The sequence below is a fragment of the Oncorhynchus tshawytscha genome, unplaced genomic scaffold (genome assembly GCF_018296145.1).
Source record: "Oncorhynchus tshawytscha isolate Ot180627B unplaced genomic scaffold, Otsh_v2.0 Un_contig_7502_pilon_pilon, whole genome shotgun sequence".
Lineage (NCBI taxonomy): Eukaryota > Metazoa > Chordata > Actinopteri > Salmoniformes > Salmonidae > Oncorhynchus > Oncorhynchus tshawytscha.
The window spans coordinates 18,923-37,691 of NW_024609483.1; the positions used below are offsets into that span (position 1 = coordinate 18,923).

The 18,769-nt window shown below is 47.7% G+C and overlaps 1 protein-coding gene across 1 annotated transcript in view; it reads left to right on the top strand.

Annotated features, from left to right (window-relative positions):
• LOC112241271 (CD82 antigen) overlaps positions 1-18,769 on the top strand; it is a gene marked incomplete at its 5' end in the record, with an annotated part of 36,364 nt that overhangs the window by 12,737 nt on the left and 4,858 nt on the right. Inside the window, 5 exon segments of the mRNA XM_042315495.1 lie at positions 4,154-4,278; positions 8,917-8,991; positions 14,707-14,805; positions 16,968-17,144; positions 17,887-17,970. Coding sequence (XP_042171429.1) covers positions 4,154-4,278; positions 8,917-8,991; positions 14,707-14,805; positions 16,968-17,144; positions 17,887-17,970 — 560 coding nt within the window.

An 18,769-nucleotide genomic window follows, 5' to 3' on the forward strand; every position in this document is an offset into this window, starting at 1 on the left:
TAAATACTTGAGATGAGGTTGAACTGTCCGTTCTCTCTGTGTCTCAGTGGTTTCTGGGCTTGGGCCTCCGTGATGGCACACTTCTGGTTCCAGACCTCCGGAGTGGTCCACAGAAACATGCTTCTCTCTTTCCTTTGAAAGCCTCAGAATGTTTGGCAGTGACACACACACACACACACACACACACACACACACACACACACACACACACACAACACACACACACACACACACACACACACACACACACACACACACACACACACACACACACACACTGAGAACAGTGTCCTCAGAGTAACATATATCATTACTCCTGTTGCCAGACAAAATCTATGTCCCAAATTGCACCCTGTTCCCTACATAGTGCACAATATTTTACGTTTTTTAAGTGAACTTTTTTGGTCCAAAGTAGTGCACTACATAGGGAAAAGGGTGCCATTTTGAAATGAAGACCTAATCTCTCTCTGGCTCCAGTGGACTTTTATTTTTATAGAAGCCAAAATTCCCCGAACTGTTTCCATGACCAGATTTGCTGGTTTGAGATCAGGTCTCCTTTTGGTTTTGTGGGAATGAGTTGCCTTATAGGAAGATGTCTTATATTCTACTGTCTGTTCACCTGATTTAGAATTCCTCACAATCAAATGTCGACCGCATTATCTACCAAGAGAGTTCTCTTCGATTATAATCACAGCCGTATAAATCCCCCCCCCCCAAGCAGACACATCGATGGCTCTGAACAAACTTTATTTGACTCTTTGCAAACTGGAATCTATACATCCTGAGGCTGCATTCATTGTAGCTGGAGATTTTAACAAGGCTAATCTGAAAACAAGACTCCCTAAATTGTATCAGCATATCGATTGCGCAACCAGGGCTGAAAAAACCTTGGATCATTGTTACTCTAACTTCCACGACGCATATAAGGCCCTGCCCCGCCCCCCCTTTCGGAAAAGCTGACCACGACTCCATTTTGCTGATCCCTACCTACAGACAGAAACTAAAACAAGAAGCTCCCACGCTGAGGTCTGTCCAACGCTGGTCCGACCAAGCTGATTCCACACTCCAAGACTGCTTCCATCACGTGGACTGGGATATGTTTCGTATTGCATCAGACAGCAACATTGACGAATACGCTGATTCGGTGTGCGAGTTCATTAGAACGTGCGTTGAAGATGTCGTTCCCATAGCAACGATTAAAACATTCCCTAACCAGAAACCGTGGATTGATGGCAGTATTCGCATGAAACTGAAGGCACGAACCACTGCTTTTAATCAGGGCAAGGTGACTGGTAACATGACCGAATACAAACAGTGCAGCTATTCCCTCCGCAAGGCTATCAAACAAGCTAAGCGTCAGTATAGAGACAAAGTAGAATCTCAATTCAACGGCTCAGACGCAAGAGGTATGTGGCAGGGTCTACAGTCAATCACGGACTACAAGAAGAAAACCAGCCCAGTCACGGACCAGGATGTCTTGCTCCCAGGCAGACTAAATAACTTTTTTACCCGCTTTGAGGACAATACAGTGCCACTGACACGGCCTGCAACGAAAACATGCGGCCTCTCCTTCACTGCAGCTGAGGTGAATCAAACATTTAAACGTGTTAACCCTCGCGAGGCTGCAGGCCCAGACGGCATCCCCAGCCGTGCCCTCAGAGGATGCGCAGACCAGCTGGCCGGTGTGTTCACGGACATATTCAATCAATCCCTATACCAGTCTGCTGTTCCCACATGCTTCAAGAGGGCCACCATTGTTCCTGTTCCCAAGAAAGCTAAGGTAACTGAGCTAAACGACTACCGCCCCGTAGCACTCACTTCCGTCATCATGAAGTGCTTTGAGAGACTAGTCAAGGACCATATCACCTCCACCCTACCTGACACCCTAGACCCACTCCAATTTGCTTACCGCCCAAATAGGTCCACAGACGATGCAATCTCAACCACACTGCACACTGCCCTAACCCATCTGGACAAGAGGAATACCTATGTGAGAATGCTGTTCATCGACTACAGCTCGGCATTCAACACCATAGTACCCTCCAAGCTCGTCATCAAGCTCGAGACCCTGGGTCTCGACCCCGCCCTGTGCAACTGGGTACTGGACTTCCTGACGGGCCGCCCCCAGGTGGTGAGGGTAGGCAACAACATCTCCACCCCGCTGATCCTCAACACTGGGGCCCCACAAGGGTGCGTTCTGAGCCCTCTCCTGTACTCCCTGTTCACCCACGACTGCGTGGCCACGCACGCCTCCAACTCAATCATCAAGTTTGCGACACAACAGTGGTAGGCTTGATTACCAACAACGACGAGACGGCCTACAGGGAGGAGGTGAGGGCCCTCGGAGTGTGGTGTCAGGAAAATAACCTCACACTCAACGTCAACAAAACTAAGGAGATGATTGTGGACTTCAGGAAACAGCAGAGGGAACACCCCTATCCACATCGATGGAACAGTAGTGGAGAGGGTAGCAAGTGTTAAGTTCCTCGGCATACACATCACAGACAAACTGAATTGGTCCACTCACACAGACAGCATCGTGAAGAAGGCGCAGCAGCGCCTCTTCAACCTCAGGAGGCTGAAGAAATTCGGCTTGTCACCAAAAGCACTCACAAACTTCTACAGATGCACAATCGAGAGCATTCTGGCGGGCTGTATCACCGCCTGGTATGGCAACTGCACCGCCCTCAACCGTAAGGCTCTCCAGAGGGTAGTGAGGTCTGCACAACGCATCACTGGGGGCAAACTACCTGCCCTCCAGGACACCTACACCACCCGATGTTACAGGAAGGCCATAAAGATCATCAAGGACAACAACCACCCGAGCCACTGCCTGTTCACCCCGCTATCATCCAGAAGGCGAGGTCAGTGCAGGTGCATCAAAGCTGGGACCGAGAGACTGAAAAACAGCTTCTATCTCAAGGACATCAGACTGTTAAACAGCCACCACTAACATTGAGTGGCTGCTGCCAACACACTGACTCAACTCCAGCCACTTTAATTATGGGAATTGATGGGAAATTATGTAAAATATATCACTAGCCACTTTAAGCAATGCTACCTAATATAATGTTTACATACCCTACATTATTCATCTCATATGTATACGTATATACTGTACTCTATCATCTACTGCATCCTTATGTAATACATGTATCACTAGCCACTTTAACTATGCCACTTTGTTTACATACTCATCTCATATGTATATACTGTACTCGATACCATCTACTGTATCTTGCCTAAGCTGCTCTGTACCATCACTCATTCATATATCTTTATGTACATATTCTTTATCCCCTTACACTGTGTATAAGACAGTAGTTTGTTTTGTTGGAATTGTTAGTTAGATTACTTGTTGGATTATTACTGCAATTGTCGGAACTAGAAGCACAAGCATTTCACTACACTCGCATTAATATCTGCTAACCATGTGTATGTGACAAATACAATTTTATTTGATTTGTCTACCTGTCAGACGTGAGGCAGAACACTGTGTCTGCTAAGGGATGAATGGGTTAGGGTTAGGGTAAAATGCCTGTCACTGTGTAGTAGGTGTGCTAACATGCTAGCCTATATATGGTTTTTACCATAGCGATGCTAAAATGCTAGCCTGTGTTTAACACGGTGTCTGCTAAGGGATGTTAGGGTTAGGGTAAAATGCCTGTCACTGTGTAGTAGGTGTGCTAACATGCTAGCCTATATATGGTTTTTACCATAGCGATACTAAAATGCTAGCCTGTGTATAGCCTACATCAGACTGCTTAAATACAAGCCTGCACAGTAGCCGATTGCTAAACTGCTAACCTATATGTGTTAACAGCAGATATGCTCACGAGTCTGCTTGTTCCCACCTCTACAGAGGAGTCCCCCATAGTGTACTGTAGGTATGCTAAAATGCTAGCCTCTATATGGTTTTTACCATAGCGATGCTAACATGCTAGCCTGTGCATAGCCTACATCAGACTGCTTAAATACTGCTAACCTATATGTGTTTACAGCAGATATGCTAACGAGTCTGCTTGTTCCCACCTCTACAGAGGAGTCCCCCATGGTGTACTGTAGGTATGCTAAAATGGTAGCCTATATATGGTTTTTACCATAGCGATGCTAATGTGCTAACCTGAGAGTGTTGCTTTGTTTCTCTCTACAGAAGAGTCCTCCACAGTGCTGAAGATAGCTTCCTACATCCTGATAGGTGTCGGTGGTCTCTCCATGTTGATGGGCTTCCTGGGTTGCCTGGGGGCTATCTATGAGATCCGCTGTCTGCTGGGCCTGGTGAGCACAGGCACACACACACAGGCACAGGCACACACACAGACACACACAGACACACACAGACACACACAGGCCTGCCTGGTCTGACTCGCAATCAGTGGTGCATGAAGCTAAAGTCAAAACCATCTTTAAAACATTGCTGGCATCTCCAAAATCTACACTGAGTGTACAAAACATTAGGAACACCTGCTCCTTCCATGACATGGACTGACCAGGTGAATCCAGGTTAAAGCTATGATCCCTTATTGATGTCACTTGTTACATCCACTTCAAATCAGTGTAGATGAAGGGGAGGAGACAGTTTAAGGAAGGATTTTTAAGCCTTGAGACAATTGAGACATGGACTGTGTATGTGTGCCATTCAGAGGGTGAAAGGGCAAGACAAAAGATTGAAGTGCCTTTGAACAGGAAGTGGTAGTAGGTGCCAAGCGCACCAGTTTGAGTGTGTCAAGAACTGCAACGATGCTGGGTTTTTCACACTCAACAGTTTCCTGTGTGTATCAAGAATGGTCCACCACCCGAAGGACATCCAGCCAATTTAACACAACTGTGGGAAGCATTGGAGTCAACATGAACCAGCATCCCTGTGGAACACTTTCGACACCTTGTAGAGTCCACGCCCCGATGAATTGAGGCTGTTATGAGGACAAAAAGGGGCCGCAACTCAATATTAGGAAGGTGTTCTTAATGTTTTGTCCACTCAGTGTATGCTAGTGTGAATGCATTACAAACTACTGCTACTCTACAGGGAGGAGTCGCTCACAAAAGCCCAGTGGCTGTTCCAGTTGGATATTGTAGCAACACAAAGCCCCGTGGCTGTTCCAGTTGGATATTATAGCAACACAAAGCCCTGTGGCTGTTCCAGTTGGATATTGTAGCAACACAAAGCCCCGTGGCTGTTCCAGTTGGATATTATAGCAACACAAAGCCCTGTGGCTGTTCCAGTTGGATATTGTAGCAACACAAAGCCCCGTGGCTGTTCCAGTTGAATACTATAGCAACACAAAGCCCTGTGGCTGTTCCAGTTGGATATTGTAGCAACACAAAGCCCCGTGGCTGTTCCAGTTGGATATTATAGCAACACAAAGCCCTGTGGCTGTTCCAGTTGGATATTGTAGCAACACAAAGCCCCGTGGCTGTTCCAGTTGGATATTGTAGCAACACAAAGCCCCGTGGCTGTTCCAGTTGGATATTATAGCAACACAAAGCCCCGTGGCTGTTCCAGTTGGATATTGTAGCAACACAAAGCCCCGTGGCTGTTCCAGTTGGATATTGTAGCAACACAAAGCCCCGTGGCTGTTCCAGTTGGATATTATAGCAACACAAAGCCCCGTGGCTGTTCCAGTTGGATATTGTAGCAACACAAAGCCCCGTGGCTGTTCCAGTTGGATATTGTAGCAACCCAAAGCCCCGTGGCTGTTCCAGTTGGATATTATAGCAACCCAAAGCCCCGTGGCTGTTCCAGTTGGATATTGTAGCAACAGAAAGCCTTGTGGCTGTTCCAGTGGATATTGTAGCAACAGAAAGCCCCGTGGCTGTTCCAGTTGGATATTGTAGCAACACAAAGCCCCGTGGCTGTTCCAGTTGGATATTATAGCAACACAAAGCCCTGTGGCTGTTCCAGTTGGATATTGTAGCGACACAAAGCCCCGTGGCTGTTCCAGTTGGATATTATAGCAACACAAAGCCCTGTGGCTGTTCCAGTTGGATATTGTTGCAACACAAAGCCCCGTGGCTGTTCCAGTTGGATATTGTAGCAACACAAGGCCCTGTGGCTGTTCCAGTTGGATATTGTAGCGACACAAAGCCCCGTGGCTGTTCCAGTTGGATATTATAGCAACACAAAGCCCTGTGGCTGTTCCAGTTGGATATTGTTGCAACACAAAGCCCCGTGGCTGTTCCTGTTGGATATTGTAGCAACACAAAGCCCTGTGGCTGTTCCAGTTGGATATTGTAGCAACAGAAAGCCCCGTGGCTGTTCCAGTTGGATATTGTAGCAACACAAAGCCCTGTGGCTGTTCCAGTTGGATATTGTAGCAACAGAAAGCCCCGTGGCTGTTCCAGTGGATATTGTAGCAACAGAAAGCCCCGTGGCTGTTCCAGTGGATATTGTAGCAACCCAAAGCCCCGTGGCTGTTCCAGTTGGATATTGTAGCAACAGAAAGCCCCGTGGCTGTTCCAGTGGATATTGTAGCAACACAAAGCCCTGTGGCTGTTCCAGTTGGATATTGTAGCAACACAAAGCCCCGTGGCTGTTCCAGTTGGATATTGTAGCAACACAAAGCTCTGTGGCTGTTCCAGTTGGATATTGTAGCAACACAAAGCCCTGTGGCTGTTCCAGTTGGATATTGTTGCAACAGAAAGCCCCGTGGCTGTTCCTGTTGGATATTGTAGCAACACAAAGCCCTGTGGCTGTTCCAGTTGGATATTGTAGCAACAGAAAGCCCCGTGGCTGTTCCAGTTGGATATTGTAGCAACACAAGGCCCTGTGGCTGTTCCAGTTGGATATTGTAGCAACAGAAAGCCCCGTGGCTGTTCCAGTGGATATTGTAGCAACAGAAAGCCCCGTGGCTGTTCCAGTGGATATTGTAGCAACACAAAGCCCTGTGGCTGTTCCAGTTGGATATTGTAGCAACACAAAGCCCCGTGGCTGTTCCAGTTGGATATTGTAGCAACACAAAGCTCTGTGGCTGTTCCAGTTGGATATTGTAGCAACACAAAGCCCCGTGGCTGTTCCAGTTGGATATTGTAGCAACACAAAGCTCTGTGGCTGTTCGTTGGATATTGTAGCAACACAAAGCCCTGTGGCTGTTCCAGTTGGATATTGTAGCAACAGAAAGCCCCGTGGCTGTTCCAGTGGATATTGTAGCAACCCAAAGCCCCGTGGCTGTTCCAGTTGGATATTGTAGCAACAGAAAGCCCCGTGGCTGTTCCAGTGGATATTGTAGCAACACAAAGCCCTGTGGCTGTTCCAGTTGGATATTGTAGCAACACAAAGCCCCGTGGCTGTTCCAGTTGGATATTGTAGCAACACAAAGCCCCGTGGCTGTTCCAGTTGGATATTGTAGCAACACAAAGCCCTGTGGCTGTTCCAGTTGGATATTGTAGCAACACAAAGCCCCGTGGCTGTTCCAGTTGGATATTGTAGCAACACAAAGCCCCGTGGCTGTTCCAGTGGATATTGTAGCAACACAAAGCCCTGTGGCTGTTCCAGTTGGATATTGTAGCAACACAAAGCCCCGTGGCTGTTCCAGTTGGATATTGTAGCAACACAAAGCTCTGTGGCTGTTCCAGTTGGATATTGTAGCAACACAAAGCCCCGTGGCTGTTCCAGTTGGATATTGTAGCAACACAAAGCTCTGTGGCTGTTCCAGTTGGATATTGTAGCAACACAAAGCTCTGTGGCTGTTCCAGTTGGATATTGTAGCAACACAAAGCCCTGTGGCTGTTCCAGTTGGATATTGTAGCAACAGAAAGCCCCGTGGCTGTTCCAGTGGATATTGTAGCAACACAAAGCCCTGTGGCTGTTCCAGTTGGATATTGTAGCAACACAAAGCCCCGTGGCTGTTCCAGTTGGATATTGTAGCAACACAAAGCCCCGTGGCTGTTCCAGTTGGATGTTGTAGCATCACAAAGCTCCGTGGCTGTTCCAGTTGGATATTGTAGCAACACAAAGCTCTGTGGCTGTTCCAGTTGGATATTGTAGCAACACAAAGCCCCGTGGCTGTTCCAGTTGGATATTGTAGCAACACAAAGCCCCGTGGCTGTTCCAGTTGGATATTGTAGCAACACAAAGCCCCGTGGCTGTTCCAGTTGGATATTGTAGCAACACAAAGCCCCGTGGCTGTTCCAGTTGGATATTGTAGCAACACAAAGCCCCGTGGCTGTTCCAGTGGATATTGTAGCAACACAAAGCCCCGTGGCTGTTCCAGTTGGATATTGTAGCAACACAAAGCCCCGTGGCTGTTCCAGTTGAATACTGTAGCAACACAAAGCCCCGTGGCTGTTCCAGTTGGATATTGTAGCAACAGAAAGCCCCGTGGCTGTTCCAGTGGATATTGTAGCAACACAAAGCCCCGTGGCTGTTCCAGTGGATATTGTAGCAACACAAAGCCCCGTGGCTGTTCCAGTGGATATTGTAGCAACACAAAGCCCTGTGGCTGTTCCAGTTGGATATTGTAGCAACACAAAGCCCCGTGGCTGTTCCAGTTGGATATTGTAGCAACACAAAGCTCTGTGGCTGTTCCAGTTGGATATTGTAGCAACACAAAGCCCCGTGGCTGTTCGTTGGATATTGTAGCAACACAAAGCCCCGTGGCTGTTCCAGTTGGATATTGTAGCAACACAAAGCCCTGTGGCTGTTCGTTGGATATTGTAGCAACACAAAGCCCCGTGGCTGTTCCAGTTGGATATTGTAGCAGTGTCTAGGAGATGATGTGGAAGTTCACATCCTAGTCAATTATTTACATACATAGTTGAATACATAATGCATTTCTATTTGAAGGCATGTTGATGTCTGAACGATGCTGCAGGGGATGATGTCTGGTGATTGGGTGGATGTGTTTATGCATTGTTATTATGGACTGTTGCCACGGTGATGTCATCTCATATATCCCATGATCCTCTCTTCCTCCCCAGTACTTCACCTGCCTGCTGCTGATTCTGATTGGTCAGGTGGCAGCCGGTGTACTCATCTACTTCCAGAAGGACCTGGTGAGTGATGTCACTTCCTGTTTACACCTGTTGTTGGTCGAGTTCAGGAAAGAGAAATGTCAGAAAAGTATGTCATTTTGTAATTTAGCAGACACACTTAACCCTAATTGCTCCTGTAAGTCACAGTGGATAAGTGCCTTGCTCAAGGGCACATCGAAATATTTTTTTTAACTAGTCAGCTCGGGGATTCGAACCAGCAATATTTTGGTTACTGGCCCAAAGCTCTTAACTGCCGCTGCTCTGAACCACTAGACTACATGTCTGTTCTACACGGTGTGTCTGTGTCCCTGAACATTCCAGAATGTTGAACCCACCTGAACACACCCTGTTCTGTAGAAAATGACTCACTACACCCTTGAGACAACACCTTGTTCTGAGACTGATTACACCTTGTAACTTTCAGTCAGAACACGCTACCAAAAGCTGTGTTAATGCATTCTATAGGACCAGAATAACATATACATTCTATAGGACCAGAATAACATGTACATTCTATAGGACCAGAATAACACATACATTCTATAGGACCAGAATAACACATACATTCTATAGGACCAGAATAACACATACATTCTATAGGACCAGAATAACACATACATTCTATAGGGCCAGAATAACATATACATTCTATAGGACCAGAACAACATATACATTCTATAGGGCCAGAATAACATATACATTCTATAGGACCAGAACAACATTCTATAGGACCAGAACGAACAACATTCTATAGGACCAGAACAACATATACATTCTATAGGACCAGAACAACATATACATTCTACTGGACCAGAACAACATTCTATAGGACCAGAACGAACAACATTCTATAGGACCAGAACAACGTTCTATAGGACCAGAACAACATGTACATTCTACTGGACCAGAACAATGTTCTACTGGACCAGAACAACATTCTATAGGACCAGAACAACATATACATTCTATAGGACCAGAACAACATATACATTCTATAGGACCAGAACAACATAGACCTGTAGAATAATAGGGAAGACATCCACATGAAATAACACATGGAACTAGGCACTAGTGTAGTGGTGGTGATTATTGTTTTAGGAGGCCTTGGCCCCAGAGGCCCCGGAGGACCAGAGGACAGCCTGGCCAGGTGTGTGTCTGTCAGTGAGAGGAAGTAAGCAGAGGGGTCAGAGAGGGAGAGAGGTGTGTATGTCGGTGAGCAGAGGGGTCAGAGAGAGAGGTGTGTGTGTGTCGGTGAGCAGAGGGGTCAGAGAGAGAGGTGTGTGTCGGTGAGGAGAGGGGTCAGAGAGAGAGCGAGGGGTCAGAGAGAGGGTGACTGCTGCTCGTAGGAACACACTCACACCAGCTGGAGAGATGTGTGAACACAGATGTGGATAATTGGAGAAACATGCACACACACACTCACACACACACCTTCTATAACTTTCTAGCTGGTTTGGAATGACCTTGCAGATTGTAGCAGAAGATATAGACTTGTAATGGAACAGAATCCATCCTGGCTGGATAGGATAGTTTGACTTGGTTCAGCCACCTCAACACACACACACACACACACACACACACACACACACACACACACTGCCTGTCTCTCCCAGTGGACCTGAAGGGAAACATCTGACTAGGAAACGCCGTAAAGCTGAAATCCACCTCTCAGACTCAAATATTGTTTGAGTCCCAAATGGCACCCTCTTCCCTCTATAGTGCACTACATAGGGAGGAGGATGCCATTTGGGACAGCCATAGATAATATCCCTGATGTATCCCTGAAGTAGTACACTATATAGGGAAGAGTGTGCTGTTTGGGACAGCCATAGATATTATCCCTGAAGTAGTACACTATATAGGGAAGAGTGTGCTGTTTGGGACAGCCATAGATATTATCCCTGAAGTAGTACACTATATAGGGAAGAGGGTGCTGTTTGGGACAGCCATAGATATTATCCCTGAAGTAGTACACTATATAGGGAGGAGGATGCCATTTGGGACAGCCATAGATATTATCCCTGAAGTAGTACACTATATAGGGAGGAGGATGCCATTTGGGACAGCCATAGATATTATCCCTGAAGTAGTACACTATATAGGGAGGAGGATGCCATTTGGGACAGCCATAGATATTATCCCTGAAGTAGTACACTATATAGGGAGGAGGATGCCATTTGGGACAGCCATAGATATTATCCCTGAAGTATCCCTGAAGTAGTACACTATATAGGGAAGAGTGTGCTGTTTGGGACAGCCATATATATTATCCCTGAAGCTTCCTGCTTTTTGGATCTGAAATAGAACCAAGTCTGGATCTAACATTTAACATTCATTTTTTAAATTTGATTTCACCTTTATTTAACCAGGTAGACCAGGTCACCTTTATTTAACCAGGTAGACCAGGTCACCTTTATTTAACCAGGTCACCTTTATTTAACCAGGTAGACCAGGTCACCTTTATTTAACCAGGTAGACCAGATTACCTTTATTTAACCAGGTAGACCAGATTACCTTTATTTAACCAGGTAGACCAGATTACCTTTATTTAACCAGGTAGGCCAGATCACCTTTATTTAACCAGGTAGACCAGATCACCTTTATTTAACCAGGTAGGCCAGTTGAGAACAAGTTCTCATTTACAACTGCGACCTGGCCAAGATAAAGCAAAGCAGTTCGCCACATCCAACAACACAGAGTTACACATGGGATAAACAAAAATACAGTAGAAAAAGTCTATATACAGTGTGTGTAAATGAGGTAAGATAAGGGAGGTAAGGCAATAAATAGGCCGTAGTGGGGAAATAATTACAATTTAGCAATTAAACACGGGAGTGATAGATGTGCAGAAGATGAATGTTCAAGTAGAGACACTGGGGTGCAAAGGAGCAAAAATAAATGTATATAATAACAGTATGGGGATGAGGTAGTTGGGTAGGCTGTTTACAGATGGGCTGTGTACAGGTACAGTGATCTGTGAGCTGCTCTGACAGCCGATGCTTAAAGTTAGTGAGGGAGATGTGCGTCTCCAGCTTCAGTGATTTAGGTAGGTAGGAAGGGAGATCTGATCCTCCCCTACCACCACACTGAGGCCTCTCCCTACCACCACATTGAGGCCTCTCCCTACCACCACACTGAGGCCTCTCCCTACCACCACATTGAGGCCTCTCCCTACCACCACATTGAGGCCTCTCCCTACCACCACATTGAGGCCTCTCCCTACCACCACATTGAGGCCTCTCCCTACCACCACACTGAGGCCTCTCCCTACCACCACACTGAGGCCTCTCCCTACCACCACACTGAGGCCTCTCCCTACCACCACACTGAGGCCTCTCCCTACCACCACACTGAGGCCTCTCCCTACCACCACACTGAGGCCTCTCCCTACCACCACACTGAGGCCTCTCCCTACCACCACACTGAGGCCTCTCCCTACCACCACACTGAGGCCTCTCCCTACCACCACACTGAGGCCTCTCCCTACCACCACACTGAGGCCTCTCCCTACCACCACACTGAGGCCTCTCCCTACCACCACACTGAGGCCTCTCCCTACCACCACACTGAGGCCTCTCCCTACCACCACACTGAGGCCTCTCCAGATGTGCGTCTCCAGCTTCAGTTATTTTTCAGCATCAGCCGGCGGCTGCAGCCTCTCTGCCAGATGGGCAAGACTGGACATGTTGCTGCTTCAGTACTTTAAACAATATCTGATTTCTCAGTAATACTCTGTTCACTATAACGAAGCATTTCAACACAACAGACATGTTCCAAATCATGTAGCTAACCACGCTGGGCCTGTCGCTGGGCCTGCCGCTGGGCCCTGGGCCTGCCGCTGGGCCTGTCGCTGGGCCTGTCGCCGGGCCTACGGTTGAGAAGGAGGTGAGGATATAGGAAGTGAGGAGATGGGAAGCGAGGAATGTTGTTAAGGCTCATTGAGAGAGCACATGTCTCACCACAGGAAGACATGCCAGGTCTCCCTTCTGACGTCAATGAGACTTCCTGGTTCAATAAAGGTTCAAAACAAAACGCGTTTCAACGACCATCGAACTTCCTGTCGTTCTGCTCTTTAACAACACACACCTGAAAGAGCCCTATTCCCTATATAGTGGTACTACTATAGACCAGAGCCCTATTCCCTATATAGTGGTACTACTATAGACCAGAGCCCTATTCCCTATATAGTGGTACTACTATAGACCAGAGCCCTATTCCCTATATAGTGGTACTACTATAGACCAGAGCCCTATTCCCTATATAGTGGTACTACTATAGACCAGAGCCCTATTCCCTATATAGTGGTACTACTATAGGCCAGAGCCCTATTCCCTATATAGTGGTACTACTATAGACCAGAGCCCTATTCCCTATATAGTGGTACTACTATAGACCAGAGTCCTATTCCCTATATAGTGGTACTACTATAGACCAGAGCCCTATTCCCTATATAGTGTACTACTATAGACCAGAGCCATATTCCCTATATAGTGTACTACTATAGACCAGAGCCCTATTCCCTATATAGTGTACTACTATAGACCAGAGCCCTATTCCCTATATAGTGGTACTACTATAGACCAGAGCCCTATTCCCTATATAGTGGTACTACTATAGACCAGAGTCCTATTCCCTATATAGTGGTACTACTATAGACCAGAGTCCTATTCCCTATTTAGTACACTACTATAGACCAGAGCCCTATTCCCTATATAGTGGTACTACTATAGACCAGAGCCCTATTCCCTATATAGTGTACTACTATAGACCAGAGCCCTATTCCCTATATAGTGCACTACTTTTGACTGGAGCCCTATACACCCTTGTTAAAAGTAGTGCACTATAAAGGGAATAGGGTGCCATTTGGGAGAGAGAGCCTCTATTTGCCCTGATTCAACAGAGAAGGAAAGGGGAGGGGTCAGAGACGAGTGGGAGGGGTCAGAGACGAGTGGGAGGGGTCAGAGACGAGTGGGGGGGGGTCAGAGTGGGGACGAGTGGGAGGGGGTCAGAGACGAGTGGGGAGGGGTCAGAGACGAGTGGGAGGGGTCAGAGACGAGTGGGAGGGGTCAGATCTACACATTCCAAACAATGCTAGTTTTCAATAGTCAGGGATATTGGTCGACAGGAATTTACTCAGATTTATTCAACTGATTTGTATCTCTAGTTCTGGGCATTGTATTTTCTCTCCAGGTTTTGTGTTTGTGTTTAGAAACCAACACTGGCTGTCTGATTTGACTCATTGAATGACTGGTTTACTGACTGGTTTCCCCCCATCTCTCTTTCTCGTCTGTGTCTGTCTCTGTGTCTGTCTCTGTGTCTGTCTCTGTGTCTGTCTCTGTGTCTGTCTCTGTGTCTGTCTCTGTGTCTGTCTCTGTGTCTGTCTCTGTGTCTGTCTCTGTGTCTGTCTCTGTCTCTGTCTCTGTGTCTGTCTCTGTGTCTGTCTCTGTCTCTGTGTCTGTGTCTATCTCTGTCTCTGTGTCTGTGTCTGTCTCTGTCTCTGTCTCTGTCTCTGTGTCTGTGTCTGTGTCTGTCTCTGTGTCTGTGTCTGTGTCTATCTCTGTCTCTGTCTCTGTGTCTGTCTCTGTGTCTGTCTCTGTGTCTGTGTCTGTGTCTATCTCTGTCTCTGTCTCTGTGTCTGTCTCTGTGTCTGTCTCTGTGTCTGTGTCTCTGTGTCTGTGTCTCTGTGTCTGTGTCTCTGTGTCTGTGTCTGTGTCTGTCTCTGTGTCTCTGTCTCAGCTAAATAAGGAGATGTCCAACATCGTGACCCAGATCCTGAGCAACTACCCTGGGAAGAACAGCACCACCGAGCAGGCCTGGGATTACATACAGAGGACGGTGAGAGGAGAGCACAGATCTAGGATCATCTTCCCTTAACTCTAACCATTTTGAACTACGAGGGGGGGGGGTTATTTTGACTTGCAACGGAGGTCAATTCCAACCAGTTCAAAAGTCACCAAACCCGTCGACCAAAAGAGGTTTAACAGGACCTGTAGTTTTTACGGTAAAGTGGCAAGTGTTGTAAAATGTATTAAAATACAATAAATCTTAACCATGCAATTGAAAATAATTGTCAGTTAGTGAAGTGAAACAAACCGTCTGATGTAAGGAGTCTAGGGTGTGAGTCTAGGGTGTGAGTCTAGGGTGTGAGTCTAGGGTGTGAGTCTAGGGTGTGAGTCTAGGGTGTGAGTCTAGGGTGTGAGTCTAGGGTGTGAGGCTGTTCAGTGGAGCCAAACCACAGCTGTTAGAAATGGATTGTTCAGTGGAGCCAAACCACAGCTGTTAGAAATGGATTGTTCAGTGGAGCCAAACCACAGCCGTTAGAAATAGACACGAAGGCCTTTACGCTGTTAAAGCTCCGTCCGTCTGGAAAAGTGATTTCAAATAAAGGGAAGTAGAGAACTCCACCTCTCAGCTCCTTGTAAACGCCTTCAGCAGCTTCAACATTGTCCTAAGTTCATTGTAAAACAATACTTACAGTATAGGGTTGCTAGTCAGCGTTGATCTATCTGAAAACGACTGGACTTCTTGGGGTTCCCCGCTCATTCTCTCTCTGGACATGTTTCTTCTCTATTATTGTCTACCTTTAATGACTCCTCTCCCTCCCCCACTTTCTCTCTTTCTCCCTCTCTCTCTACCTCTCCCTACCCCTCTCTCTCTCTTTCTCCCTCTCTCTACCTCTCCCTTCCCCTCTCTCGCTCCCTTCCCCTCTCTCGCTCTCATCACTCTCTCTTTGTCTGTCTCCCCTTTTGCTCTCTCTCTCCCTCCCCCTTCTCTCTCTCATCCCCTCTCCTTCCCTCCGTCCATCCCCCTCTCTCTCTCTCCTTCCCTCTGTCCATCCCCCCTCTCTCTTTTCCCTTCCTCTGTCCATCCCCCTCTCTCTTTCCTTCCCTCTGTCCATCCCCTCTCTCTTTCCTTCCCTCTGTCCATCCCCCTCTCTCTTTCCTTCCCTCCGTCCATCCCCCTCTCTCTCTCCTTCCCTCCGTCCATCCCCCTCTCTCTCTCCTTCCCTCCGTCCATCCCTCTCTCTCTCCTTCCCTCCGTCCATCCCCTCTCTCTCTCTCCTTCCCTCCGTCCATCCCCCTCTCTCTCTCTCCTTCCCTCCGTCCATCCCTCTCTCTCCGTCCATCCCCCTCTCTCCTTCCCTCCGTCCATCCCCCTTCCCTCCGTCCATCCCTCTCTCTCTCTCTCCTTCCCTCCGTCCATCCCTCTCTCTCTCTCTCTCCTTCCGTCCATCCCTCTCTCTCTCTCTCTCCTTCCCTCCGTCCATCCCCCTCTCTCTCTCCTTCCCTCCGTCCATCCCCCTCTCTCTCTCCTTCCCTCCGTCCATCCCCTCTCTCTCTCCTTCCCTCCGTCCATCCCCCTCTCTCTCTCCTTCCCTCCGTCCATCCCCCTCTCTCTCTCTCCTTCCCTCCGTCCATCCCCCTCTCTCTCTCCGTCCATCCCTCTCTCTCCGTCCATCCCTCTCTCCGTCCATCCCTCTCTCTCCGTCCATCCCTCTCTCTCCGTCCATCCCCCTCTCTCCTTCCCTCCGTCCATCCCCCTTCCCTCCGTCCATCCCTCTGTCCATCCCCCCTCTCTCTCTCTCCTTCCCTCTGTCCATCCCCCCTCTCTCTCTCTCCTTCCCTCTGTCCATCCCCCCCTCTCTCTCTCCTTCCCTCTGTCCATCCCCCTCTCTCTCTCTCCTTCCCTCCGTCCATCCCCCTTCCCTCCCTCTCTCCTTCCCTCCGTCCATCCCCTTCCCTCCCTCTCTCCTTCCCTCCGTCCATCCCCCTCTCTCTCTCCTTCCCTCCGTCCATCCCCCTCTCTCTCTCCTTCCCTCCGTCCACCCCCCTCTCTCTCTCTCCTTCCCTCCGTCCATCCCCCTTCCCTCCCTCCCTCCTCCTTCCCTCCCTCTCTCCTTCCCTCTGTACATCCCCCTCTCTCTCTCTCTCTCTCTCCTTCCTTCCCTCCGTCCATCCCCCTCTCTCCTTCCCTCCGTCCATCCCCTCTCTCTCCAGATGGAGTGTTGTGGATGGAGTGGTCATATGGACTGGCATGGTAATGCTGTCGTAGTGAACAGTTCCCAGCTGCTGTTCCCGTGTTCCTGTCAGAACGTGTCTCTGGTTGAGGGTAACTCCCCCTCCGACAGTGGTTTCTGTGAGGCACAGTCACTTGATTGGCCCGTCTACAACAGGGTAAGAACTCTTCATATATTAGTTGACTGATTGGTTGATTGATTGAGAGAACACTCCTACATTAGAGGCTTGTCATTGTGCTACACATGCATCAGTACTCCATGGAAGTATGTTCCATTGAAATATGGTCACAGTGTTTGACTCCATCACTGAGATACTTACAACATGAACATCACTCAACACCACCCTCATCTGTTAATATATTGGACTGTGTTTAATATACGTCTCTGTCTGTGTCGCTGTCTGTGTCGCTGTCTGTGTCGCTGTCTGTGTCGCTGTCTGTGTCTCTGTCTGTGTCTCTGTCTGTGTCGCTGTCTGTGTCGCTGTCTCTGTCTGTGTCGCTGTCTGTGTCGCTGTCTGTGTCGCTGTCTGTGTCGCTGTCTGTGTCGCTGTCTGTGTCCCTGTCTGTGGCTGTCTGTCTGTGTGGCTGTCTGTCTGTGTCGCTGTCTGTCTGTGTCGCTGTCTGTCTGTGTCGCTGTCTGTCTGTGTCGCTGTCTGTCTGTGTCGCTGTCTGTCTGTGTCGCTGTCTGTCTGTGTCTGTCTGTGTCGCTGTCTGTCTGTGTCGCTGTCTGTCTGTGTCGCTGTCTGTCTGTGTCGCTGTCTGTCTGTGTCGCTGTCTGTCTGTGTCGCTGTCTGTCTGTGTCGGTGTCTCTGTCTGTGTCTCTGTCTGTGTCTCTGTCTCTGTCTGTGTCTCTGTCTGTGTCTCTGTCTCTCTTTGTCTGTCTGTCCTTCTGTCCCTTAGGGCTGTAACTCCAGTGTAGAGAGCTGGCTGTTTGCCAACGTTGGAGTGATCCTGGGTGTCTGCCTGGGAGTGGCTGTCATCGAGGTAAAGAACAACATGTACATTCTACTGGACCAGAACAACATGTACATTCTATAGAACCAGAACAACATTCTATATGACCAGAACAACATTCTATATGACCAGAACAACATTCTATAGGACCAGAACAACATTCTATAGGACCAGAACAACATATACATTCTATAGGACCAGAACTAATACATTCTATAGGACCAGAACTAAAACATTCTATAGGACCAGAACAACATTCTATAGGACCAGAACAACATGTACATTCTATAGGACCAGAACAACATGTGCATTCTATAGGACCAGAACAACATATACATTCTACTGGACCAGAACAACATATACATTCTATAGGACCAGAACAACATTCTATAGGACTAGAACAACTAATACATTCTATAGGACCAGAACAACATGTACATTCTATAGGACCAGAACCACATTCTATAGGACCAGAACAACATATACATTCTACAGGACCAGAACAACATGTACATTCTATAGAACCAGAACAACATTCTATATGACCAGAACAACATTCTATATGACCAGAACAACATTCTATATGACCAGAACAACATTCTATAGGACCAGAACAACATATACATTCTATAGGACCAGAACAACATGTGCATTCTATAGGACCAGAACAACATGTGCATTCTATAGGACCAGAACAACCATATACATTCTACTGGACCAGAACAACATATACATTCTATAGAACCAGAACAACATTCTATAGAACCAGAACAACATTCTATAGGACCAGAACAGCATGTACATTCTATAGGACCAGAACAACATGTGC